Raw genomic sequence first — 25,700 nt, forward strand, 5'->3', positions numbered from 1 at the left:
GAGTATCTGCTGAATGTGCACTCACCGCCGGCCAGATATCTCTGCAGTTGTTGTATTGGTTTATCTCCAATTCCCAGTTGTGAGTCGCATTGCTTCGAGACGTTCGTTCAGTGTTGAGCGGTGATCTTACGGAGTCAGATCGTTTGAACGGATACTCAAACGTTTAGTACGGCATATTTTTAAGAAAGTGAAAAAAACACAGTGTTTCGGTTGTGTGTGTGTATTAAAACATGCATATTGTACATATGCAGTAGTGTGTGTAAAGTGCCTACATAAATACATACAGACAAACTTCATAAATACTTGTAGGTGCATATACAAATTGAGTGTGCAAGAGGAGTTGGGCTTTTATCAACAACTGGACTCGGTCAATGGTGAGTATGCTTTTCATTGGAAAAATATGAAAAGTTTGAAAAAATGAATGAAAATGTTGTGGGCAATTGTGGTGATCGGCGTTTTAAGTATAGTAAATAAAAAAATAGTGTATGTATAAGGATAAAATATGTGCTCTCCATATAGCCCAAGAGCGTTCTGAAGTTGCAGATAATACCACTATGTATGACACCATTTTAATACATACACATGTTTCCGTTTACTGGTACATTCCTTGAGTTGCATGCATATCACTTGCTTTCTTTTCTGGCCTTTGGTTTTTCATTTTTCACTTGAGGGTATCACATGTTTTTCTTGCGCCGTTCGCTGCCACAGACTCATCACACAAAGCACTGCTGCAAAGTCAAAGAAAAAACTTGAGACAATGCAGTCATATGCAACTGATAGGAACTAACTGCTGAGTTGGTCACATACATATGTATGTATATTATACATTTACTTATATATGCTTGATATATACATATATACATATGTCTATATAAATACTTTTTTTTTAAACTTACTTCAAAAAAATTGTTGCAATTGTACTATATTTCACATAATTTGAGAAAATAGTCTGCTTTATTGAAATAGTAAACGTTCTGTGTAAAATGCTATGTAACACACTGTTTACCGCTAAGGTGTCCACTTACATACATACATATGTATGTACATATAAGTACTCTTTCTGTCTGCTTGTAATTGGAGTTGCAGCAAAATGTGCAATGATAAGCAGAGCATAAATGATTTTTCTTGCATTTTAAACTCCTTCATTATTTTAGAAAACTAGAAGTAAAACTAATATACAAATATTTTTAATATCTACTGTGCCCTATATATGTACATATGTACATGCATGTTCTTATTCTATGAAAAATGCAACGACAGCCAGCAAATATTTAATCTTGAATAAATAAAGAATTGTTTAATTAAGAGCGTTATGACCTCAGCAATTTACACAAATCCGTTATGAATAATATCAGACAGTTCTACATGTACGAAAAGATATTAAAAATCCTTTTTGAGCTTTCCAATTAGCTGTAAAATGGCGTGATGGCAACATTTTGATACTTCCTTCTTTTTCCTATTTTTGCGATATATAGAATAATTCATAGACGGTTTCTGGACCACAAGAATAAGTCCGCCTAATGGCTTAAAGAATACATTGGACGCAAAAAAGTCAAATTACCGCACTTGACGCTCATAACAGAAATTAGAATATTAAAAAAAAAAACCTAGAAAAAAAGCTTGAAATAAAAAATATTCCTTACAAAAATTTGATTTAGATTGTTGAGTTTGTATGGCAACCATATGCCACAGAGATTTGATCTGAGCCATTTTTTCGGAGATTGTATTATTGCTTCTTTAATAAACCTTATCCAATTTCGTGAAAATATCTCGTCAAATGAAAAAGTTTTCTATACAATCACTTGATTCCGATCATTCAGTGCTTTAAGGGTCCGAAGGCGTCCAAATGCAAGCTGCTTGTGAAGAAAGGAACTTATTTCAGATCGATATCTCAGAACCTGAAGAACTAGTTCGAATTCGGTTCAAGCGAATGGGCATAAGGACATACGAACAGATGGACAGGCAAAGGAACATGAGTAAACTGACTCAACTCGCTGACCATTTATATGCATTTCCAACACTTTCTTCTGAGTGTTACCAATTTCGTGGCTAACTGAATATGGTTACCCCTTTCAGGGTATAAAAATAATAATAATTGATCAAATCTCTACAAAGCTTTCCGTTTTACAAAACCACGTTTTCAAAAGCATTTTTTCCCTAATAAAGGACTTCTTTTCACTTTGTGTTAGACTTCGAGCTGCTTTTCTTTTAGTCTTTGGAAAATTTCGAACTGTTTATTTCCATTTGGATATTTTTTGTCCGCTTCCCACACTCTTAGGTCATATTTAAATATAATTGTTTGGCATTCTCACTAAAAGTCAATAACTATTTTAGTTGCAGAACTCTTTCCGTGAACCTTTTGGTCTACATACTTAGTATATTGTTACTTTGATTTTTCGAAAAATTCCTCTAAAATAGCTGTAGATGTGTAAACCTCTGAATTCTTAATGTAAGTAGTTTGGCTTTTACTCTATCAGATGAGTTCCACCTACTCATCTACCTTCTTGTCCTACGGTTCAAGTAATATTACATCGATCTCATTATTTTAACGAAAAATTTCTCTGAAACTGAGTTTTCGAATAGTTATTTGCTCTTGCTGCATTTCCGAATTATAATCTAAATCAAAATCATCAAAGAATCGAAACCAGGCGTTAAAAGCGTCTAAAACTTATACCCATTTTCGTTATACATACCATACATACTTCTAGACATTTGTATAATATTTAAGTCTATGCGCTTGTTTGTAAGTGTTTGCACATCCATTCGAGCAATTTATTCATTAACGCACTCAAGCATCGACGTCCAGTGCGGTCGTGTATTCTTGTGCGCGGATACATTTTAATTATAACTGCGAAGAGCGAGGCAAACGTCGAAGGAGGACGCAAATAAAGCTTAAAAAGATGCCGAAAAATCAACACGAAAGACGGATGCGTTAATTACGGTAAAATGTAAACAAACGCGACAATGAGTTATCTCAACTGGACTCGTATGAACTTGGACTCGAATCTAATTCATATTATATTTAATTTTATTTAAGTATGTGTGAAGGTACAAATTGCAACTTGCACTTGCACTACAATTACTGCAAAGCGCTGAGAGTGCAAAATTTCTGTAAAAAAAACCTCAGCATAACGCTGGTATTTTTAGTTTCGCACACTTCTTTCCTTACAATTCTGCTAGTCGCGATTATGATCTCATAGCTTGGGCCAATGTGCTGTGAGGCAATTGTTTTTTATTGCTTGAGTTTTTGGTCTACCGGAACATTACATGCTCACATTTTCCGCAACTGTTGTTGTGCGTAATTTCAGTGCTTACTCAGCTACGAAATGTGCTAGGAAAATCACTTTTATACATACACATATATTCATCTACATACATACATACATATGTACATATAAGTATCTACATTCATACAAATACATAAACATGTTTGGATGTAGTTTTAATTTATGTGTTCTTACACGTGTTAAGATTTTGGAAAAACATTATAATATTTGTTCAGCAAGACATGACACATCGGGATCCCGAATTCCTATTATTGAAATTCCAAAATCCCGAAACTCATACTACATTTATTTAAGGTCTCATTTCATTTATTAAATTTGGTTCTTAACAAAAATCTTTTAAGTGGATTTCTGAAAATTCTTAGTCCTCTTTGTATGTGCATACGTACATATAAGAAAATTGTGCAGAACGCCAGTAAATGTGTATAGTACGCCTAATTCTAAGAAGTGCATATACAAACATATGGTATCTTCATAATTAGAATCCAATAATTAGAGCCAGTTTTAAGGGAATTATTTAAGACAATATTTTTCGTAAATTTTTTTACAACTTGTGAATCTGCAAAAAATATGGTATTTTATTCAGGGTAGAATTCCGAAAATGAGTTTTTAATCCCGAAAAGTTCAGTTATACAACATTTTGACTTTTAAGTGCAAATTAATATTTTAATACCGAAATTTCGGGATTATCTAAAATTTTCGGGATTGTGTACATTAGTTAATATTTTGATTTTAAATACAAATTTCTAATTGTTTTTTTAATTCCGCAATTTCGGGATTATCTAAAATTTTTGGGAATGGGTAGAATAATCAATATTTAGATTTTAAATGCAAATTAATACCTAAAAATTATCCAAAATTGAAATTGATTTTAAAATCGCGAAATTCCGGGATTTTCCAAAATTTTTGGGATTATGTACATTAATAGATATTTTGATTTTTAAAAGCAAATTGCTCTTTTTAAATGCCGAAATTTCGGGATTATCTAAAATTTTCCGGTTTGTGTACATTAATAATTTTTGATTTTGATTTTTAAATTCATATGAACTGAGTAATGCTCCAACTGCTCATACATACATACACACATGCATGCACTCAATCAATTTTTCAGCTTGTGATTTTCTTGTCAATCAACGTGATGTTTATGCTGGCACAGTGAAGTATTGCTCGCTGCACGCTCAATTAAAACTCTATTTACATACGTCAGATATGCACATACATACATGTGTAGATGTGGGTGAACATATGTACATATGTGTATCGTATACATATATGTACATATACATATATAATACTATACGTACTTAACTTACGTCTGCCTGTAGAATTTTCGGTCTGTTGTCATTGAATATTCCTATGTACGAGCACTTACTATGTAGTATGTATGTATGTACATACATAAATACAAATATACATAACTATAATATATGATTATTTTGCGCTTTTTGCAAGTTCTCAAAATTAGCCAAATGTCTATTTAATAAAGCACACAGCCATTGTGGCTTTTTGGCTGGCGTCCCTCCAGTCTGCTGATGCTGTGCAAATAAACTTCAATTAAGTCACTTCATTAGTCGCATCTTGGCGCGTTTTTGCCGGTTTTATTTGTTTATATTACTCTAGACTTTTGTTTGTTCAGTTTGTTCATTTAGTCGTGAACGCCTTTTAACAGCATCTGTCCGTAGCAATAATTTTTATTTTTGTTTATTCCGTTTGCGTTAGTGTAGTGGTATTAAGCAACTAAATACCAACACACTCACACAATGTTTTATGAACAGATGTTTGTTTTTTTTTTTCGAAATATGTTTTCAAAAATATCTCGGCATGTAAGTATGGTCCATTACGGCAGTCATGTTTAAAGCGATTTTTTTTTCAGCGCGGACCAAGTTTTTTTAACCCCTTCAAATACGCTTTTAAAAGGTCTCTCAATATTTCCGCCAATATAAATTTGATTGTAAAGAAATTAATTTATTGTACATCGAAAAATCCTTACATTTTGTATCATCGAAAATAAATATACAAACATATGTACATATGTATGTATGGAATAGTACAGGAAGTAGTTACTGTATCACAAATCAAAATAGCAATAGTCAAATTTCGATAATCAATTTATGATATTCAAAACCGCCGACCAGTGCTCATTTTCGAAAACTGACAAACACACATACTCACATTATTTTTAAATATATACCACAGCAAAAAGCCTTTTTGAAACTAAAAATTAATACATAATTCAGTAATTGAACAATTCTCATTTCATCGGGTCTCAGCAGAATCAAATTTCCTCAATTATTGCACTTAAATACGGATTTTTAAGAAATAATAATGCGGGAAGTCATCGGGTTGCAAACCAATATTTTGACTAGTTTGTTAACGAAAACACGTTCCGATGGAAAAATTACTCTCGTATATCTCGCTCGGAAAAGTTTCTTTACCATAAAAAAAGTCATTACTTATCGATTCCACAACCTAATCCATTATATTGGTTATGGAGGATATTGCTACGAAGTTGTTTAAATTGAAGTAACGAATGTAGCAATATCAAGGTGGCAGCAAATAGCCATTACAGTGGTTTCTGATTGTCTAAGCTTCTCAAACGTTAATCAATTTGTTAAGTTATTTGCTAATGTTGCATAATTTTTGAATATAATTATTCTTGAATTTCTCAAAAGTGTCATAACTATGGAAAAATCGCGGTTAAATGGCTATTACACTAATAGCATTGACAGACGGCAGCGTTAAACCAGATTAATTGCATTTTTCGGGATTAATTCAGGAGTTACCACAGCTAACTCCGTTGCTGAATCCAAAAATATTTCTCAAAATTTTAGGGAGTTTGTGAGATTTTCGTTGGCAACATTGTTAAAAATGGCCAATTTTCATCTATTGTGAATAAAATACAAGCAACCCTGACAGCTGTTTATCAAATTCTCAATATAATATCAATAAAACTTCTATGTTATGATGCAGTTTTAAAAATAATGTGTTGATATGCTTTTGTAATAAAAAATGGTTTGGTAAAAATTGGTCGGCTAACAACCGTAATGTTTATCTTCTATCAATTTTTATTGAAAATATTATAAAAAGGACAATGAGCTGTTTATGAGAGTTTCAAACTCGCATAGCTGCCGTCTGTCACCTACAAATTTGGATCTGATTAAGTGCGCAGTTAATCCGGATTAACGCTGCCGTCTGTCAAGGCCATAAGATACGAGCCCAATATCCCAATAAAAGAGGCGCGGTGAGCCATATGACAGAGATTTAAAATTTTTAATTTATGTTGTCCTCATTGGTCCCAATACACTTGTGCCAACGTGTTTTCCAATTCTCGAAACAGTTGTTGATGTGGATTTCCGGAAAAGCTTTCAATGCGCGTAGGGATTTACGTTTAATTACTTCAATTGACTCAAAATAAAATGTTAGGGATGCTTTGAGAATGAAAATAGCTTTGGAATAAGCGTATTTTATCTGATGATGGCTAGCTTTATTATTAAACTTTTCTTATTTCTCCAAAAAATATTTGTCTAATTTTAATTAGCTTCTATATTTGTGTCTGAATACATTAACACATTTTTGGACTGCTGAAAGCGCAATTACAACATAAAAGGACATATGTACATGACACATCTATGATTACTTTTTTCAAATATACTTTCATGTGTATTGTCTTCTCTGCGTACGTGAACAGATTTAATCAAATTTTTAATTCCAATTTATTGCCAACACATTCAAAAATACTACACCCACAATATAACACGCACACATTCATATATCATATACATATGTACTTATATGCGTGAATCTACAACCACACACACAAGCAGCCACCCATCTGGCGAGCCCAAAAGCATCAGTCCACACATTGCAAACACATTTTGTTTCTTGTTTTTTGTTCTCTAACAATTTTTGTTGGGTGCAAATATTTAACCAAGTAATGAGAGATAAATTTTCAAGTTCTGCATTAAGTTGCTACTTCAGCTAAACACACACATGCAAACACACACAAAAAATGACTTTGGACAAAATAAAGTAAAAATAGCACGCAAGGCATTCATATGTACATGTATGTACGTAGCAGTTAGTAAAAAAGGCATATAAAAAAGAATTTAATAACAATAATAGCCATAACAACAATAACAACAATAATTTGCACAATTATTTCATGGATCTATTTTCAGTGGGATTAACTGGATGAGCTCATGTCCGCAAAAATTTGCTTTAAGTGTTAGAATGCATTAAAAGCTACAACAAATGCAAAAAAAGTTAAAAGCGACAACAACAACAATATAAAAGCGCGCTCAAGTGCATTGCCATGTCTGCGCTTATTTCATTTTTTTTATTCTTTCGCTCCCATTACAGTTTTGCTAATTCTAATTTACAATAGCATTGCAACTAATTTAAGCTAAATAAAAATGTAAGTGCAACCGCATACACACACATACATGTACATATGCATATGTATTTATACATTTTGCTTGCAACATTCAAAGGCGGCGGCATGCCTGTTTGCCTACTTTCAACATAGTACAGCATGTGCTCTACAAAAAAGCAAAATATTTATAAAAATATCACATGAACTACTTTTAACGAAAACTTGTGAATAAAAAACTTTAAAAAATAAATAACAACAATAATAAATTCGTATATGTAATACAATGAAATCAGTGAATGAACTCTTTATCAGTTGACGCTTTGCAGTACATACACATGCTTAAGTGTATGTATGTGTATACAGATGTAAATATGTATGTATGTCTGGATGTGTGTATAAGCATGCTTGCTTATAACTTAGAAGTAGGCTTGAGAATCTTGTGGGCGCATGAGTTGCCAGAGTGTACGCCAAAGCGCCAAATGCCGTTGCCATAAAACATATTTTATGTGCCCTCACATAAACACATACAAACACATAAATTTTACACACCAAAACTAAGTACTTTTGTTCACAGATCGCGCTTTGATTTCAATTCTGACAATTTCAACGTTTTGGCGCCGTTCAAGTCTGTTGGATCATGAGCATTTAGCTTAGCATAAGTCATATTTTTAGTTCAAGTCTTATCAGTTAATCACCAAGTGAATGTATATAAGGTACATAGGAATCACATAAAACGAAATATAAATACTGTGCCGTAGTTTTGTTTTAATGAGGATTTTCAGTGAAAGTTATTTATGAAATGGAAAAATATGAACAAATTAGAAGCAAAGCTGTTGATGATTATTAAATGCAATAATTTATTTTTATAAAAAAAGTGAATCAAATTTTACATGAAAGTAGGGATTTTTTATACTCAAATCTAACATACTTTCAACAATTCAAGCTTTGGAAGCTTTTGTTACATGAAAGTAAGCCATTTTTAAACTCGAAATCACTAACTTTCGGCAATTCATGCTTTGAGTGCTATCGTTACATAAAAATTTCGACAATACATTCTTTGAGAGCTTTCATTACATGAAATTGAGCAATTTTTATACTGAAAACTTACGACATTTCGACATTTCATGCTTTGAGAACTTTCGTGGCATGAAAGTAAGCCATTCTCTTACGCAAATCTTAGGCAAACCATACTTTTAGAGCTTTCATTATATGTAAGTAAGCCTTTTTTATACTCAAAACTCACGAAATTTCGACAATTCAAGCTTTGAGAGTTTTCGTTACATGAAAGTAAGCAATTTTTAAACTCGAAACTTACAAACTCTCGACTGTTCATGCTTTGAGAGCTTTCATTACAAGAAAGTGAGCCATTTTTATACTCAAAACTCACGAAATTTCCACAATTCATGCTTTGAGAGCTTTCTTTACACGAAAGCAAACCATTTTCAAACTCAAATTCAGGAGTTTTCAACAAGTCATGCTTTAAAAGCCTTCGTTACATGAAAGTAAACCACTTTCGTATCAAATTTCACAAACTTTCGACAATTCCTGTTTTGAGAGCTTTCTTTACACGAAAGTAACATATTCTTATACTCAGATCTCAAGAACTTTCAACAATTCATGCTTTGAAAGCTTTCGAAATCAAGAAATTGCTTGAATAACTGTCCGAGTTTTAAAGTTGCTGGCTAGATTGCTTTCGAAAAGCTTTTTTAAGCATTAGCTAATGCTTTCTATATATAAAAAATAGTGTAAGCTTTGCATTTCTTAAGGAAAGCACCATTAAAGTGATAATTAACAGATGTGAAACACAAGCTTTTATTTACATACATAGCATGATTTTTGAAAAAAGCTTTCATATTAATCCTTTAATGCCGTTGAGATAATATTTTTCAGCTACAGCTTTTTTTCAGCTTTTTGTAAAAACCCTTGGCTGAAAGCTTTACAAAATATTAAAGGAGATTCTTGTGTGAAAATAGTCGAGAAGCTCCAACTTATAAAAAGCTTTACTCTTAAAAAATTGCATTACTGCATAACTAATAAAAACATAACACTAACTTTAACCTAATTATTGATATAAGTATCATCCTTATCTTACTTAAAAATATCCTGTCTGTATGCAAACTTCGTAAAAAATCTGTAAGATAGTTTTTATGAAATATTTTTGCGATTAAAGCTTTAGTAAAATCATTTTTCTAAAAATTATTTTATATATTTCTAAACCAGCATGCGCTTGCTCTCCAAACTTTAAGCCCCAAGCTTTTGCCATAAAATGCTGTGTGTTTCTCAAAGTGCTCCTGTCGCTTGGAAAAACGCGGCCAAATGCCGTTATACATACATACAAACATATGTAAAGTATATTATTTGTTAGCTGATAAAAATTAAAGAAGGCATTGTGAATAAAAAATGAGTAGAGCATAATTCAATGATTCTTTTTATCGCCAAGAAAGAGTGAAATTCTTATGTATGTATACATTTGTTCATAAAGTACAACATATACATTTTTCTATATGAGTATGTTTGTATGCATGTTTCCTACTAACTTGGATGTGTATGGGTTGGGGTGTCTCGTGTACGCGCTGGTGTACAAAAATTCCATTTTATAACTTTAGTCTGACCGCGTTGCTTGTCGGGCTCGGTTCGCCCAAAGTTTTTCGAAAACTAATTAACAGCTTAGGCTCAGTTTGTGCAAGAAACAAAAACAAGATAGTGGATCATAAAAACAAACTTAAGAGATAAGTGACAAAGTGTAAGTGTAGCAGGAAGATAGTGAAGAAAGCACATTTGAAAAAAAAAATATATGAAATGGGGTTACAAGTGTTGGAAAGTCAGAAAACTTTGAAGAATGTGTTGATTAAAAAATAATTTTTAATATTTTTTTTGAAGTGGTTAAAGAAAAAAAGTCTGCCAAGAGTGTTTAGAAATTTTTTTTATAAAATTGGTGTAATGAATATTGAAAGTTTTTAATGGATGTTATTACTATGAATGCACTTCTCGAGACTGTGTTATCGAAAAACTGGACGTGTGCAAGCATTAAATATAATACTGAGACAGAAAAACATTAAAAAAAATTGATTATTGTGAAAAAATTATAAAATCGCCTTGAGCAAGTGACAGTAAAAAGTACTTAAAAATTATAAAAAGTTCCTGTAGAACTTTACAAATCAAAATGAAGATTATTAAAAACATATGAAGGAAAATATAAAAATATGCAAAGTTTATCAATTAAATTGAAATTCATTTAAACTGAAATGTATTATATGCAATAAAATATTTTAGAACGAAAAAACAGCATAATATAAAATAAGAAAGGAACTTAAAAATAAAGCTGCATAAACAATTTAAGAAATAATTAAGTAAAAACATTTATAAAATTTACAAAAATTGTGGAAAATAAACACTGCATAATTATTTAAATATTTATTTAATTGTAAGGCAGAAAGAAACAGTTCAAAATTTATTAAAAATTTTAATTAAAAAAATTAAACGGAAATAAAACTAAATAAAAAGTGTTTTAGATAAAAAATACAATTAAATTTGAAACTAAAATAACTAAAATTAAAAAATAATAATAATATTAAAATTAAAATTAATTCAAAATTTAAAAAAAGTTAATTAATTAAATTAATTTAATAACAGTTAAAACTAAAACTAAAATTGAAATTAAAATTGATTTTAAATATTAATTTATTTTCATTTAATTTAATTTAAGAATTTAAAAAAAATTAATTTAATTAATTTAATTTAGTATAAAATTTAATGAAGTTATTATATAAAACAATAAAAAAATAAAAGCAAATAAAAAGAAAAGTCAAAAAAATTAATTTTAGATCGAATTACAATTAAAATTAAAACTAAAATTAACATCAAAATTTGAAATTTAATTTAAAATTTAATGAAATTATTACATTTTAAACTTTATGTATGTTTAGCAATAATTAAAATATTAAAAGGTGTCAAACAAAAAAGTACAGTCACGTAAAATAAATTATTTGAAAAATCAAATAACATTTGATAAAATAAAAAAAAATAACGAAACTGAATTTTTTTCCTGATTATAAAAATAATAAAATCAAGAAATTTTAATAAAAAGAAACCTGAGAAGCAAAAAAGTAAAGTCACGTAAAATAAATTTAAAAAATTAGTTGAAAAATCAAATTAAATTTGATAAAATAAAAGAAAATAACGAAACTAAATTTTTCGGCTGATTACAAAAATAATAAAATCGAGAAAAAGTTTATTTAAAAAACCTATAGATTATAGTTTAATAATAAAAAATATTAAGCTAAACCTATAAATGGTAAAATGAACTAAAATTAATTGTCCATAAAGGAAAATAATAAAATAAATTTCTTTTGTGCATATACATATGTAAGTGAATTTTCTGTGTGTGTGCAATGAGTTTTTAAAAATCATATAAAGGAAATATATTTTGGTTTATTATATTAAATAAAAATAAACAATAAAATTGAAATCATAAAATATAATTTTAAAATAAAAAAAATTAATTAAAATTTATAAAAAAAATTATACATAAAACTCATAAAATGTTATTTCAAATATGTAAATTTATAAAAAAAATCATAAGAAAAAAGCTAAAATATAATTTCAAATAAATTTATAAACAAAAAGAAAAATAAATTAAAAATGAATTACTACTAATTTAGCGCTCTATAAGTTTTTAGCTCTGGTACTAGTTTCTAAGGAATATTATACAAAAAGTTTCAAAATCTGATTTTCATGAATATCACAACTCAAATGACAACCAGGAATAATTTCCAAAAGACATTGAGAAAATTTGATCGCCATTTGGTTTTAAAAATATAAATCCTTTTTTTTTTAATAACAAATGTCTAACAAAAAGACGACGAACAAATAATATCACCAGTTTTGCGGATATAGAACAAATTTATTTAAAAAAATTATAAAAAAATATTAAATTTTTTTTTTTTAATTATTCAAAATTATTTTCATATTTTCCTTATTCCACTAATTTTATAAGTTTCTTAACACAAAATTTGCCAAAAAATTTCCAAAAAAGTAAAGGAAACGCCCAAACGCCATTGCCCACAATAATTTTCATTCATCAGAACTGTTTCTTTACACTCCAAATGCAGCTAATTAACAGTTACTTCTTACAGATTTTGCACTGGAACTCTAAGCACTGCCGAAAATCCACTCCACTTCACGCCATTACAAGTAACTCCAAAAATTCTTAATGCCTTACACGATATTCCGAAATTAATATTTTGCTTTTCAAACGCGCAGGTGGAGTTACAACAATGCATTTGCCCACACGCAATGCAGGAAGCACTATTTCATAATCAACCAGCAAGAAGAGGTCACCGCGATATTTTACTCCACACACACGCACGAGGAGAGGAAGTTAAAAACACATACAGTCGAAGCTATTCTAAGATTACCGAACGGCTCGTAATCGCACGGAATAAGTTCGAGTAAAGAGCACACAAGTGTCGCAGCTTTTAAAGTTGAGGCGGTATAAGAAGACGCAGAAGAGAGTGTAGAGGAAGAAGGCAGCAACAATAACACAGCACATTTAAAACTAGAGCTCGCGTACTGATTTTAAATCGCCTGGTTACAACCGGAAATTGCAGAAACTACTGGCACACGCATACATTTACACACTTAGTTTGCACACACACACACATGCGTGCAGTCAAAACACAACACACAAATCTTAAAAGCAAAGAAATCTAAAAGCAATTATTAAACGAAATTATATATAAAGGCGCACCACGCTTCGTATCGCGTCGTGTCGTCGCTATAGACTGCTCCGTTACCACAAACGAACGCCACACTAACACATAATACGAGTAACGGGCCACTTAATCGCCGCCAGAATTTCTCATCAATAATGTCGAAGTCACAACGCGGCAGCACATATGGCTGCCGCCTCAACCGCTACAACAACAACAGCACCAGCATCAGAACGCTTATCGCCGTTTGCCTGTTCGTATTGCTGAGCAGTTGTGCGATATCAACGACACAGGCACAGCGACTGACCGGGCGTCGCGATCGTCCACTGAATCCGCCTAGAGAATACAAAAAGACACATCCATGTGAACGTTCCTCATGCTACCCGGCAACGGGTAATCTATTGATTGGACGTGAAAATCGTCTGACCGCCTCGTCCACTTGTGGCATACATTCGCCGGAACGTTTCTGTATACTCTCGCATTTGCAGGATAAGAAGTGTTTCTTGTGCGACACACGTGAGGATACGCGCAACGATCCCTATAAGAATCATCGTATCGGACAAATTATCTACAAAACGAAACCGGGCACAAATCTGCCGACCTGGTGGCAATCGGAAAACGGCAAGGAAAATGTGACCATACAATTGGATTTGGAAGCCGAGTTTCACTTTACCCACTTGATTATCACGTTCACCACTTTTCGTCCGGCGGCTATGTTGATCGAGCGCTCGTTTGATTTCGGTCAAACTTGGCATGTATACCGTTACTTCGCTTACGATTGCGCGGAGTCATTCCCCGGTGTGCCGATTGTGTTGCGCAACATCACCGATGTTATGTGTACATCGCGCTATTCCCACGTAGAGCCTTCACGCAACGGTGAAGTGATCTTCCGTGTGCTGCCGCCAAACATCAATGTGTCCGACCCGTATGCGACACACGTGCAAAATATGTTGAAGATGACCAATTTACGTATCAATTTCACTAAACTGCATAAACTGGGTGATAATCTGCTGGACAATCGGCTGGAAATGGAGGAGAAATATTACTATGGTATCAGCAACATGGTGGTACGTGGCTCCTGCTCTTGCTACGGTCACGCCTCGCAGTGTCTGCCACTGGAAGGCACGCAATCGAATGAATACGATATGGTACATGGCCGTTGCCAGTGCACACATAATACTAAAGGTTTGAATTGTGAGACTTGCGAAGACTTCTTCAATGATCTACCATGGAAACCGGCTTTCGGTAAACAGACCAATGCCTGCAAGAAATGCGAATGTAATGACCATGCGGTCAGCTGTCATTTCGATGAGAAGGTCTTCGAACAATCGGGACGCATTTCGGGTGGTGTGTGTGACAACTGCATGCACAATACGCAGGGTCAGCATTGTGAGGAGTGTATGCCGTTCTTCTATCGTGATCCCGAGCAGGATATACGCAGTCCGGAAGTGTGCAGACCATGTGATTGTGATTTGAATGGCGCTTTGGATGAGGGCATTTGCGATTCGGTGAATGATCCCGAAAATGGCGTTGAAGCGGGCGCTTGCCATTGCAAGACCAATGTGAAGGGCCGTCGTTGCAATCTCTGTAAAGATGGATTCTGGAACTTGTTGCCCGAAAATCCCGATGGTTGTGAGCAATGCACATGCAATACGCTGGGCACTATTGATAATTCGGGCTGTAATATGTACACCGGTGAGTGCACGTGCAAACGATTGGTTACCGGCAAGGATTGCAATCAATGCGCACCACAAACTTACGGCCTCTCGGAGTCGGAGGATGGTTGTACACCGTGCGCTTGCGATGTTGGTGGCTCATATGACAATTTCTGCGACGTTATAACGGGTCAATGTCGCTGCCGCCCACATATGACTGGACGCAATTGCTCACAGCCGAAGCAGAATTACTTCATACCACCATTGCATGTCGTACACGATGTTGAATTTGCCGATGTGTGCGTATCGCTTAATAATAATGGTAATTGCACTGTTGTGCCATATCAACCACTGCCCGATCGTTTGCCCGACTACACCGGTATCGGTTTCACACGTGTACCGGAAAACTCGGAATTTATAATAACTGTTGACGATATACCGAGCTCCATGCCCTACGATGTGGTGATACGTTATCAGACCACCTCACGTGATGACTGGGAGAAAGCCTATATAACACTCGTACGTAATGACGAAGTAGATCCAAATGGTGTTTGCGCACTCAGTGTACAACCCGGTTCGAGTGTGTACGAAACACGTATACCATTTACTCTACCCGAACGCGATCGTCAAGTTGTGGCTCTACGCAATGTTTGTCTGGAAGCGAACAAAGTGTATAAGTTCAAAATACATTTCGAACGACGTCGCCAAAATGAAGACAATCCCTCCGCGACAATTATGATTGACTCACTGACGCTGGTGCCACGCATTGAAGTGACATCAGTATTTACCGGCTCAATTGCTGCCGATCTACGTCGTCGCGAATATATACAAATGGGCTGCAATCAGTCGCTGTACGACATGCGTTACACCAACATTGTGGATCCACGTTGCCGAGACTTGGAGAACTTTGCCAGCACAGAAATACATGATGGCGCGAGTATGTGTAACTGTAATCCGACAGGTGCGCTGAGTAAGGAATGTGATCCACATGGTGGTTTTTGTCAGTGCAAACCAAATGTGATGGGCCGTCAGTGCGATCAATGTGCTCCTGGCACCTATGGCTTCGGACCGGAAGGCTGTAAAGCTTGTGACTGTAATAGTATTGGCTCGAAAGACAACAACTGTGACCTAATCACTGGTCAGTGCGCTTGCCATCCCAATACCTACGGACGTGAGTGCGATCAGTGTCAACCGGGTTATTGGAACTTCCCCAACTGTCAGTCGTGCGAATGTAATGGTCATGCTCAGCAATGTGACGCCCACACCGGTCAGTGTATCAACTGTTTGGACTTCACAAGCGGTTATGGTTGTGACGCTTGTTTGGAAGGCTATTACGGCAATCCCTTGTTGGGCAGTGAGATAGGCTGTCGCGCTTGCCGTTGCCCAGACACAGTTGCCAGCGGCAATACGCATGCTGAAGGTTGCTCGCTTGATACACGCAATAACAACATGATTTGTCATTGCAAAGAGGGTTATGACGGTGGACGTTGTGAGGTTTGCGCTGACAATTACTTCGGCGATGCCGAGACACCAGGCGGCTCCTGCCAAAAATGTGACTGTAGCAACAATATCGATCTTTATGATACCGGCAATTGTGATCGACGCACTGGACAGTGTTTGAAGTGTCTTTACGACACGACTGGCGACCATTGTGAACTCTGTCGCAATGGTTATTTCGGCGATGCGCTACAACAGAATTGCGTACAATGCGACTGTGACTTTTTGGGTACGAATAAAACGATTATGCATTGCGATCGCTTTACCGGCCAATGTCCGTGCTTGCCAAATGTGCAGGGCATACGTTGCGATGAGTGCGCGGTGAATCATTGGAAGATCGCTTCCGGTGAAGGTTGCGAGGCTTGTGAATGTGATCCCATCGGTTCTCTATCTGAACAATGTAACCGTTATACCGGTCAATGTGAGTGCAGAGATGGTTTTGGTGGACGTGCATGCAATCAATGCCAATCGAACTACTGGGGCAATCCGAACGAAAAATGTCAACCCTGCGAATGCGATCCTTATGGCTCGGCGGACTTCCAATGCGATCGTGAGACTGGACAGTGTGTCTGTCACGAAGGCATGGGCGGCTATAAGTGCAATGAGTGTGCGCGTGGTTATCAAGGACGCTTCCCGCATTGCGCACCTTGCGGCGAATGCTTCAACAATTGGGATTTGATTTTACATGGTTTGGAAGACGCTACCGCAGAGGCCATACAACGTGCAAAGGAGATCAAATTAGTTGGCGCTACCGGTGCATATACCGCAGAGTTCAGCACTTTGGATAAGAAGTTGCAGAATATACGGGATCTGTTACAAAATACCACTGTTAGTTTGCACGACATTGATGCTTTGGATAAGGAAGGCGCGGAACTCAAGGAGAAACTGCAGGCCTCACACAGTAAACTGCTAGAGACCGAAGAGAACTTAGAGAATATACACTCATCTTTGAGTCTATCCACTGTCGAGCTCGAAGCGTTACGTAATCAATCTGAGCTCGTGAAGAAATTGTCAAAAGAACTTAAAGAGAATGGCATACAACTGCAGGAATCTAACATCGAAGGCGCACTGAATCTAACACGAAATGCATTCGAGCGTGTATTGGACTTGTCTACAGTGAAGAATGAAGCCGAAGACTTTGCGACCAACACAGATCGCAACTGTAAGCGCGTTGAAACGCTATCGAATAAGATAAAGGATGAACAAGCTACGATCACAGCCAATGATGGCATTATTGCTGACTATCGCGACGAGCTATCAACGCTAACCAGCATGATACCCGGTTTGAATAATGAAGTGTGCGATAAGAGCGGCGATCCATGCGATTCGCTTTGTGGCGGCGCCGGTTGCGGTTCCTGTGGCGGTCTGTCTTGCGAACATGGCGCACTAACACGTACCGAAAAGGCACTTAAAGTGGCTAAAGACACTGAACAAATAATTAAAGATAAAAAAGACGTGGCCGATCAGACTATACGTTCACTCTTCCAAGCTAAAGTCAACGCGTCCGAAGGTTATCAGAAGGCAAAGAGCGCCTTCGAAGATGCCGAACGCTACCTCAATCGCACCAATGAGAACATTAAGAAGGGTGAAGCTACGATAGAGCAACTGAATAATTTCATAAACAATAACACTGCACTGCCCAGCGAAAGTAGGGACATTGCACTGCAAACACTCATGCTGGACCTGAAATTGGATCCCGAAGAGATACAAGTGTTGGGTGGTAAAATCAATGACGCTGTATCCTCACTCAAAAATGTCGAATCTATCATTTACAACACGCGTGGTGATCTTGCGCGCGTAAACGAACTGCAAGCGAAAGCCAACACGACCAAAGAAACTGCCAACGAAATATTAGATACTGCCAATTCGGTAGTGAAGAATCTCGACGATGCTGACGCCTCACAACTGAAGGCCATCGACGCCATATCACAAGCCAATGTAAATATCGAACTTGCAGCCAAGGATTTGGATCAAATCGATCTGGAGACTAGCGAAGCGGAAGCGCCAGCCAATGCAACAGCACAACAGGTTGAAGAGCTGGCCAAACAGGTTAGCCGCATACAAAAGAATATACTTAAGAATGAATTGGACGCCAAGGAAATCAAGAACGAAGCGATTGCAGTCAAAGAGGCCGCCTTGAAGGGACGCGAATACTCCAATCAATTGCAATCCGCCACGAATTTGGTCAATCAAACGCTAACTGATCGTGCGCGCAGCTCGGAGAGCGCACGTGAACGCGCCAAGAAACTGTTGCAACGCGCCTCCAAACTGACCGTTGACACCAACGACAAGCTGAGTCAACTGCAAGTGATGCAAGACGTCTACTTGGAGAAGAATAATACTTTGCAAAAATTACAGGACGCTTTGAAGCCGCTCAACGATGAGCTCACTCTGTCGCTGCAGCAAATCCAAGAGCATGCCGACCGCTACAGGCTGTGCACCGGCTAAAGCGGCGAGCCTCGCGCATCTACCATAGTTAGTTGGAATAGTAACGCAGTGTTGCATCATTGCATTTATACTTAATAACAATAGCCTTTGATAACTGCAATAATTAGAAAGACCAAAACTCAAATAAATCGATTGTAAAGCCAGTGTTAGTTGTGCTAGCTGTGCGCCGTGGCGGCTGCGTCGCGTTTAGTAATTTTTTTCTGTACTCATTATTACTTCTTCTATTCTCCAATTGCATTGTAAGCCATATTGATGAACAAAATATTAATTTTAGTAAAGCACACAATTATGAAACAAACAAAAACGTGTCTGTTTGTAAGCAAATGTTATATTTTATATACATACATATATGAAATATGTTTTACTCTATGTTAGTTTATTTAAAGAAGCCATCTCTAAGAAATAGCGAAGAAATGAAAACAAAAACAATTTTTAAGCAAAAAGTACTTGAATGACAAAATGCGAAAGTCACATTCATTTACTTTATACACATATACACACACACATATTTACATACATACAATACATAAACATAAAACCGATAAGAAGAAGAACGAATAAATACGTCTCGAACATATGAATAAATTATGTGCCTTAAATAACATGTAAAACATTTGAGATTGATTTCTCCACTAAAGATTTTGTTGTAATAACTAAGTGTAATTTTTGTATTAATGTATTGAGCCAATAAAAATGTTTAAAAATTTATTAGTTTTTTTATTGATGAGCAGCAAAACTAGCAGGTTGTCTTACAGGGTTAGTTCAAAACAAAACGAATATTTGTTTTTGTCGCTTGTGGTAAAAATAGGTTATTAAGCATCTCTACGAAATACTATCCAATCATGAGCTCTTAATTGTAACGGGAAGGCCCTCTGATTTACAGTTTTCTATTTTTTTTTCATATTATATAGAAAAATTCATATCTCGCTTCCAAACTACTTGAAAACATATTTCATTTATATTATATATGTACATATATACTTCAAAGGGTATTCAACGTTGTCTTCTGAGTGTTATAAACTTCTTGGTAAACTTAATATGCATTATTGTACCCTGAAAGGTTTAATCACGATAAATATCACAGCGCCACCTGGTGTAAGTTTGTATGTTAACACCAACTCGATCAACTGAATACTACAACCTCAAAACCAAGAATATACCATAATTTTTCAAAACGAAATTCTATACATCGTCAGATTTCACTCAATTCTTCATATATACAGGGTCACCAACTTTACATGCGATGAAAAAGTAACAGATTGATGGTCTAAAAACTACTTCGGAACTTGACTTTTAGACAAATGGCTCAATGACTGCTTCATATTGGAAACAGTATACGGTCACTCATTTCCTTGGCAATTATCAAAAGTTTTATCACATATTCAACGTGGTCTCACGCATACGGCTACCACGAAGAATGACAAAAGTCCAAAATCTCGAATTGGCACACCACCGCTTAAAGGTGCGGTTCAATAGCATAGCCTTTAAATCAAACATTTAGTTTCAACAAGACGGCGCCACTTCCCACACATCGCATCAATCAATTTTTTTTCAGTGAGCAGATAATTTCACTTGTTGAGCCGATACATTGGCCACCAAGATCGTGTGATATCAGACCATTTGACTTTTTCCTGTGGGAATATGTAAAGTCTAAAGTCTATGCGGACAATCCCACTTCGATTCAGGCCTTGAAGTAAAACATCATGTGTGTCATTCGCCAGTTACCAGACGAAATGCTCAAGCAAGTCATCGAAAATTGGACTCAACGGATGAGCCATCTGAGAAGTAGACGCGACCAAGATTTTTAAGAGATAATTTTCAAAAAATAAATGCCAAAGAATGTTCTTTCGAATGATAATAAACATTCCCCATTAAATTTGAAGTTTTTGTGTTTTTTTTTCTTTAAAAAAGTAGGGAATCTCGAAATTTTACATTAACAAAACAAATATATTTTAGTTATATATGTATGTACGGCAGAAAGTAATACAGCCTAGAACTATGCAATGAATTTTGTCTTCATTTTACAGTAAAGCAAATCGCAACGACTTAGTATCAAAGTCAAATAAATTACAAGAAAACAACATGAAGTCCACTGAAAGAAATGCAGCTGCAAGAAATAGCCCTGAGAGAGTGTTTGTTAATTCACTAATTATTCAAGAGGCGCTAGAAACGTTCATAAATCGCCATCGTAGCAGTTTACAAAAACTAACGGAACTAAATACTAAGCTGGGTCAACAAAACTCTCTTTCAAATGTACAAATTAACAATCAACATGGCACCATATTGGCGCTAAATGAAAAGTGGGTGTACTTATTCAAAAATTTATTTGAAGTATATGTTAAAAAAACATAAAACTATTTTTTTAAATTTTGTAGAATTGCCGCTGGCGAAAAAGAGCTCACCAAATACAAAGAAGAGCAAACTCGTTTGATGGAAAGTAAAAGTTTGCTGCGCGCTGAATTGTTGACTTTTAAAAAGCGCTGTGGTGAATTGATGATTTCCAATGAAAATGAGCTGAAGGAGTGTGGTGAAAAGGAGGCGGTGTTGAGAAATGAGGTGGGTATATTTAATGAAGGAATGTATGGATATAAAAGAATAACTGTATCTCTTAACTTGCAGCTTGATGTGATTCGTCAAGAATTGCAAGCCAAGCACGCTGAATTGGACAATAACAACTCGGAGCTAGTAAAAACACGAATCGAAATCAATGAAAGCAAACTGCAGCTGGAGCAACAGCAGGTTTGATACTGAACTTATTGTAGGATCATTATTGTATTTGTATTAAATTCGTATATGGTATATTTTGACGTATTACAGAAATCAATCAATGATTTGCAGGATGAACTGTTGCAAAAAGATAAAACCATTAATACCTTGCGTAAAGAACACGTTGACTATAAAACTGAAACAGAGGTGAGTTTCACAGTATTATTAATTATTTTTAACCTTTAATTTCTTGTTGAATGGTGTTTCAGAAAACCATCAATAAAATGCGTGAAATCCAACAAATCTTCTACCCGAATGCCACAAATCCCTTGCCGCATATACAACGAAACGACGAGACTCGCTCTACGGTTTGTAAAAAGAATTATGAAAAAAAGAGATTAATTTATTTTGCATCACATTTACTTTTAACTAATCACCCCAGCAACCTGTCAGCATTACTGTGCAGCCGAGACCTCAGAGCCGCGCTGCCTTAAAGCGCAGTTCTACGTCTTCTTCTTCGGATACAGATGTGGATAATGAGGAGCGCGCATTGCTGCGCGGTTGGAGACCAACAAGAAATGTTGTAAATATATTTTTTCTATTTTATTAATTTGATACTTACAAATATAGGGTAGTCGTAGTTTCGTATTTCTAATCAATCTTCAACTTATTTTTTTTATAATTATAATGAACTTTAATGAACCAAATATGTACCATTTTGGTCGACCACTTTTTGCCATTTTTCCGCTAGAGGCATTATTCCATCAGTGTAAAACTTTTCTGGTTTCTCGGCGAAAAACTGCGACAAGTAATTTCCACAGGCTTCTCTTGGAGCCAACTTTACTCCATTAAGGGAGTTCTGCATTGACCGAAACAAATGGTAGTCCGATGGTGCAAGATCAGGGCTATATGGTGGATGTATCAAAACTTCACAGCCAAGCTCTCCCAATTCCCCACTCCTTTCGAGGCATCAATCTTGGCTTTGCGACCATTGATCTGTTTCGTACATTATTGTCGTATTTGATCAACTTTTCGTCTCCTGTTACCATTTGCTTCAGAAAGGGTTCCATTTCATTTCAGCAAAGAGTCGCAGATGTTAATTCGGTCCATTAAATTTTTCAAACATCAAGCTTTTTTTGTAGTCAGCCATTTTTAAATGGTTCAAAACCGTTTGATCATAAATGTTAAGTTCCTTAGCGATTTCATGGCTCCTCATGTGACGGTCTTGGTGAAGGTCGACCAGAGCGTGGTGCATTCACATCGAAATTTCCAGAACGGAAGCGAGCGAACCATTGTTGTACTACACGAACTGATACAGCATCGTTTGTACAAAATTTGTACAAAATTGTGCTGAAGATCGGTTCAATGAACTTTTCGGTTATTATTAGTACTTTTTAGTTATACATAAATTGGGGACCTATAACTATATTCCTACGGAAATCCGTATTCTCTAATGGATCACATGTTTATTATTCACTGCATTCGCTTTTATGCTTTATTGGTTTACGTTTTTTTTTGTTTTTTTCGAACATGATGGACAATAAACAAACAGAAATTTATAACAATAATACTATTTAAAATAGTGTTTTTTTTTTTACATAAATTGGGCCTAATTAACGGGAAGATGGAGAACTGTTAAATATTGAAAAAACCCAAAACAAATACATTTATAGACCCAACATAATATAAATTTCTTTCAAATATTTTAAAATAATATTATTAATTTTATGATCTTATAAATATTTTTTTAAATTTATTGTTACTAACTTTATTCATTTTTTACAGAAAAGCCTACCGACGCGATCTGAAAGTGGTAGAGGTTCAACGGTATGTAGTCAGAACAAAGCATTTCGAAAAACACTACCTGAAAAAATCACAAACATATATACTATACATATTTTTGAGTCGAAACTGGCTTTGAAAAACTATTTCGATTTATGTTTTTGCAGGATATTCCACCAACATCAGAAAGCGGTGTTGAAGTAATCACACATAAACGTTCACGGCGTTAGAAAAGCCAAATGATTCTTGATGTTATTATTTTATATTATTCCTCCATATAATCTCTAAAACAGGTAATGATAGTAAACTTTTGCTGTCTTTGTTTTATTACTATTTTTCCTTTCTTTCTTCTTTCCCAAGCAATTCATATATCTTCGTATTGTAAGCAGTTGATAAGAAAATATTTTTTTCTTATTGTTTTCACGCAAAAATATATCATTCCACTTAAATACTTTGAACAGTTATATAATCACTTAAGTACTGAAGAATAAGTGTACAATTAAAAGATTAAAATATCAATTAAATGTAATTAAATGCTTAGATCCGAAGTGATAGCGGTAAATGAAGTGCGTTTTCGAATAAGTTTTTGTTGTATATCGATTAAAGGACTTTTCGTCATATTTTGACATACATATTTACCATACATAAATTTTTAATAATTTGTGACTCCATCGATTTCTTTAATTTCTCAAAAAAGTTTGTTTTTCTGTCTTTAAAAAATCCCAAGAATTAATAATACATAAATAAAAAATCCAAGTAAAAAATCTCATTATATTTCATTATTCACCACACAAACTTTCACAAGGCATATGTATATAAATATCTGTAGCATTATTACATATTTTCCACTCAATCGATGATGCCCAGTACGCGCGCCTTGCTCAAAAAGTCCGTCCGCTGTACATAACAACCAGTCATGGTGCGTTGACCCGTGTACGCATGTCGGCCGTGAAACACACGCCAGTTATCGAAAATCAACACAGTGCCAGGATGTAATTTGAAAGTCCATTGATTCTCGATGCGTTGCACGATCTCCAAATATTCACGGAAACTATCGTAGAAATCTTGCATTTCCGCTTGTGGTATGCTATCGAATTGTGCGCGATCGTATACATTCAAGCGTAGCTGCACTATTTCACCACTCACGGGATCCACGCGTATAATCGGTGCAGAATGCTTATGATATTGTCCATCCTCAATATACTCCGCCGGCACGGCGACACGCGTTAGTATCTCAAAAGCGCGCGGATTTTGATGCCTCAATTCGCGCGCTGCATGCAAACCGTCCGCGAAGAAATTCTCACCTCCCGTGCCGTTAACATGTTGTATGCAATGCAACGATTGCAGGCCCGCAGCATCGCAGAAATACGTGTTGTCCGTATGTAGACCGAGGTATTGTTTGGTGTAGGCGGTATCAGCGTGATCCTGTACATCGGAGAAGGTGTACATTTCGCCGAAAAATGTTTTCATCGGCGGAAAGATGCGACGCACCGCCATTTCGGTCATTGTGGTGTTCGGCGGTACGCCATCAATGAAAGCGATGCCGTAACGTATCAGGCTTTGCACAATTTTACGCACTGCCGCTTCGGAGCTCACCAGCTCGGCGAGTGTGGTGCGCAAGTGCGCTTCGTGCGCGACAATAAACGGCTGATTCCAGGGTACGCGCACAGTAGAGTCCTCGGCGTGCGCCACGATATGTTCAACTTGCGCGTCGTGCAGGAAATCGATATCATAAACGGATGTATGGCCATCACTCCCTGTGGTAAATGTAATTCATATACAAATATATGTATGTAATGCCAGTTAAACTCTAATTACTTTTGACTTACAGTGCACTTCATATTGCAGTCCATCCTTGATGTATTCAGTCCTTGTCGGTTTCACGGTTTTCGGTATGTCCAGCAGATTGTATTTGCGTTGCTTGGTCTCCGTGTTGTAGCAATCGCTGCAGCGACAGTGATCACGTAGCCAAAATGTATTGATTTTCAGCGTTTTGCCACTGCGACTGTGTTTAATTTGTATCATTTTTTCAGTTCCAAATTTGAACTTTTACTTTGCGTTAATAAACTGAGACTAAACACTAGACTTTGGCTTCACAACAGTTAGCTGTTCAAAAATATATAGTATACACATACAAAAAATATATATGTGACGCAGAGAATCTGTTGATAAGCCGCAAACATTGTCGAATCATCTCTATAAACCGCTGATAATTCCAAACGTTCAATAAACACTTGTAAGTACA

General features: G+C 35.5%; 3 protein-coding genes across 8 annotated transcripts in view; 2 read left to right on the top strand and 1 right to left on the bottom strand.

Moving 5' to 3' along the window:
* The window catches only part of LOC126752223 (uncharacterized), a 28,438-nt gene extending 4,254 nt beyond the window's left edge, over positions 1-24,184 (top strand). For 2 of the 5 annotated variants that reach the window (XM_050462875.1, XM_050462870.1), the window contains exons 2-9: positions 20,995-21,267; positions 21,343-21,706; positions 21,785-21,880; positions 21,943-22,041; positions 22,116-22,256; positions 23,459-23,500; positions 23,623-23,748; positions 23,816-24,181. In XM_050462875.1, coding sequence (XP_050318832.1) covers positions 21,050-21,267; positions 21,343-21,706; positions 21,785-21,880; positions 21,943-22,041; positions 22,116-22,256; positions 23,459-23,500; positions 23,623-23,685 — 1,023 coding nt within the window. In that variant the 5' untranslated portion in view covers positions 20,995-21,049 and the 3' untranslated portion in view covers positions 23,686-23,748; positions 23,816-24,181. Of the gene's footprint in view, positions 1-20,994; positions 21,268-21,342; positions 21,707-21,784; positions 21,881-21,942; positions 22,042-22,115; positions 22,257-23,458; positions 23,501-23,622; positions 23,749-23,815 lie in introns of all 5 variants that reach the window. The other 3 variants (XM_050462873.1, XM_050462872.1, XM_050462871.1) reach the window with 3 other exon arrangements.
* LOC126752205 (laminin subunit beta-1) lies at positions 105-19,675 on the top strand. 2 transcript variants are annotated; one of them, XM_050462825.1, is made up of 3 exons: positions 105-374; positions 12,792-12,849; positions 12,919-19,675. In XM_050462825.1, exon 3 carries the CDS (start codon positions 13,526-13,528, stop codon positions 18,965-18,967), a length of 5,442 nt encoding a protein of 1,813 aa, XP_050318782.1. In that variant the 5' UTR covers positions 105-374; positions 12,792-12,849; positions 12,919-13,525; the 3' UTR covers positions 18,968-19,675. The 2 variants fall into 2 exon arrangements, with proteins under 2 accessions (XP_050318782.1, XP_050318783.1); XM_050462826.1 differs by lacking the exon at positions 105-374 and adding an exon at positions 10,277-10,399.
* Positions 24,185-24,206: 22 nt separating the features above from the next.
* LOC126752221 (trimethyllysine dioxygenase, mitochondrial) lies at positions 24,207-25,700 on the bottom strand. The gene is made up of 2 exons (XM_050462869.1): positions 25,285-25,700; positions 24,207-25,212 (listed from the first exon to the last, which is right to left on the bottom strand). The coding sequence occupies exons 1-2, from the start codon at positions 25,478-25,480 to the stop codon at positions 24,305-24,307; spliced, it is 1,104 nt and encodes a 367-aa protein (XP_050318826.1). The 5' UTR covers positions 25,481-25,700; the 3' UTR covers positions 24,207-24,304.

This window comes from Bactrocera neohumeralis, chromosome 3, assembly GCF_024586455.1.
Source record: "Bactrocera neohumeralis isolate Rockhampton chromosome 3, APGP_CSIRO_Bneo_wtdbg2-racon-allhic-juicebox.fasta_v2, whole genome shotgun sequence".
Taxonomy (NCBI): Eukaryota; Metazoa; Arthropoda; class Insecta; order Diptera; family Tephritidae; genus Bactrocera; species Bactrocera neohumeralis.

Coding starts and splice junctions, on each gene's coding strand:
- LOC126752221 (XM_050462869.1), bottom strand. CDS start 25,480: ATGATACAAATTAAACACAGTCGCAGTGGCAAAACGCTGAAAATCAAT. Junction 25,213..25,284: donor ACTGCAATATGAAGTGCACT/GTAAGTCAAAAG, acceptor CATTTACCACAG/GGAGTGATGGCCATACATCC.
- LOC126752205 (XM_050462825.1), top strand. CDS start 13,526: ATGTCGAAGTCACAACGCGGCAGCACATATGGCTGCCGCCTCAACCGC.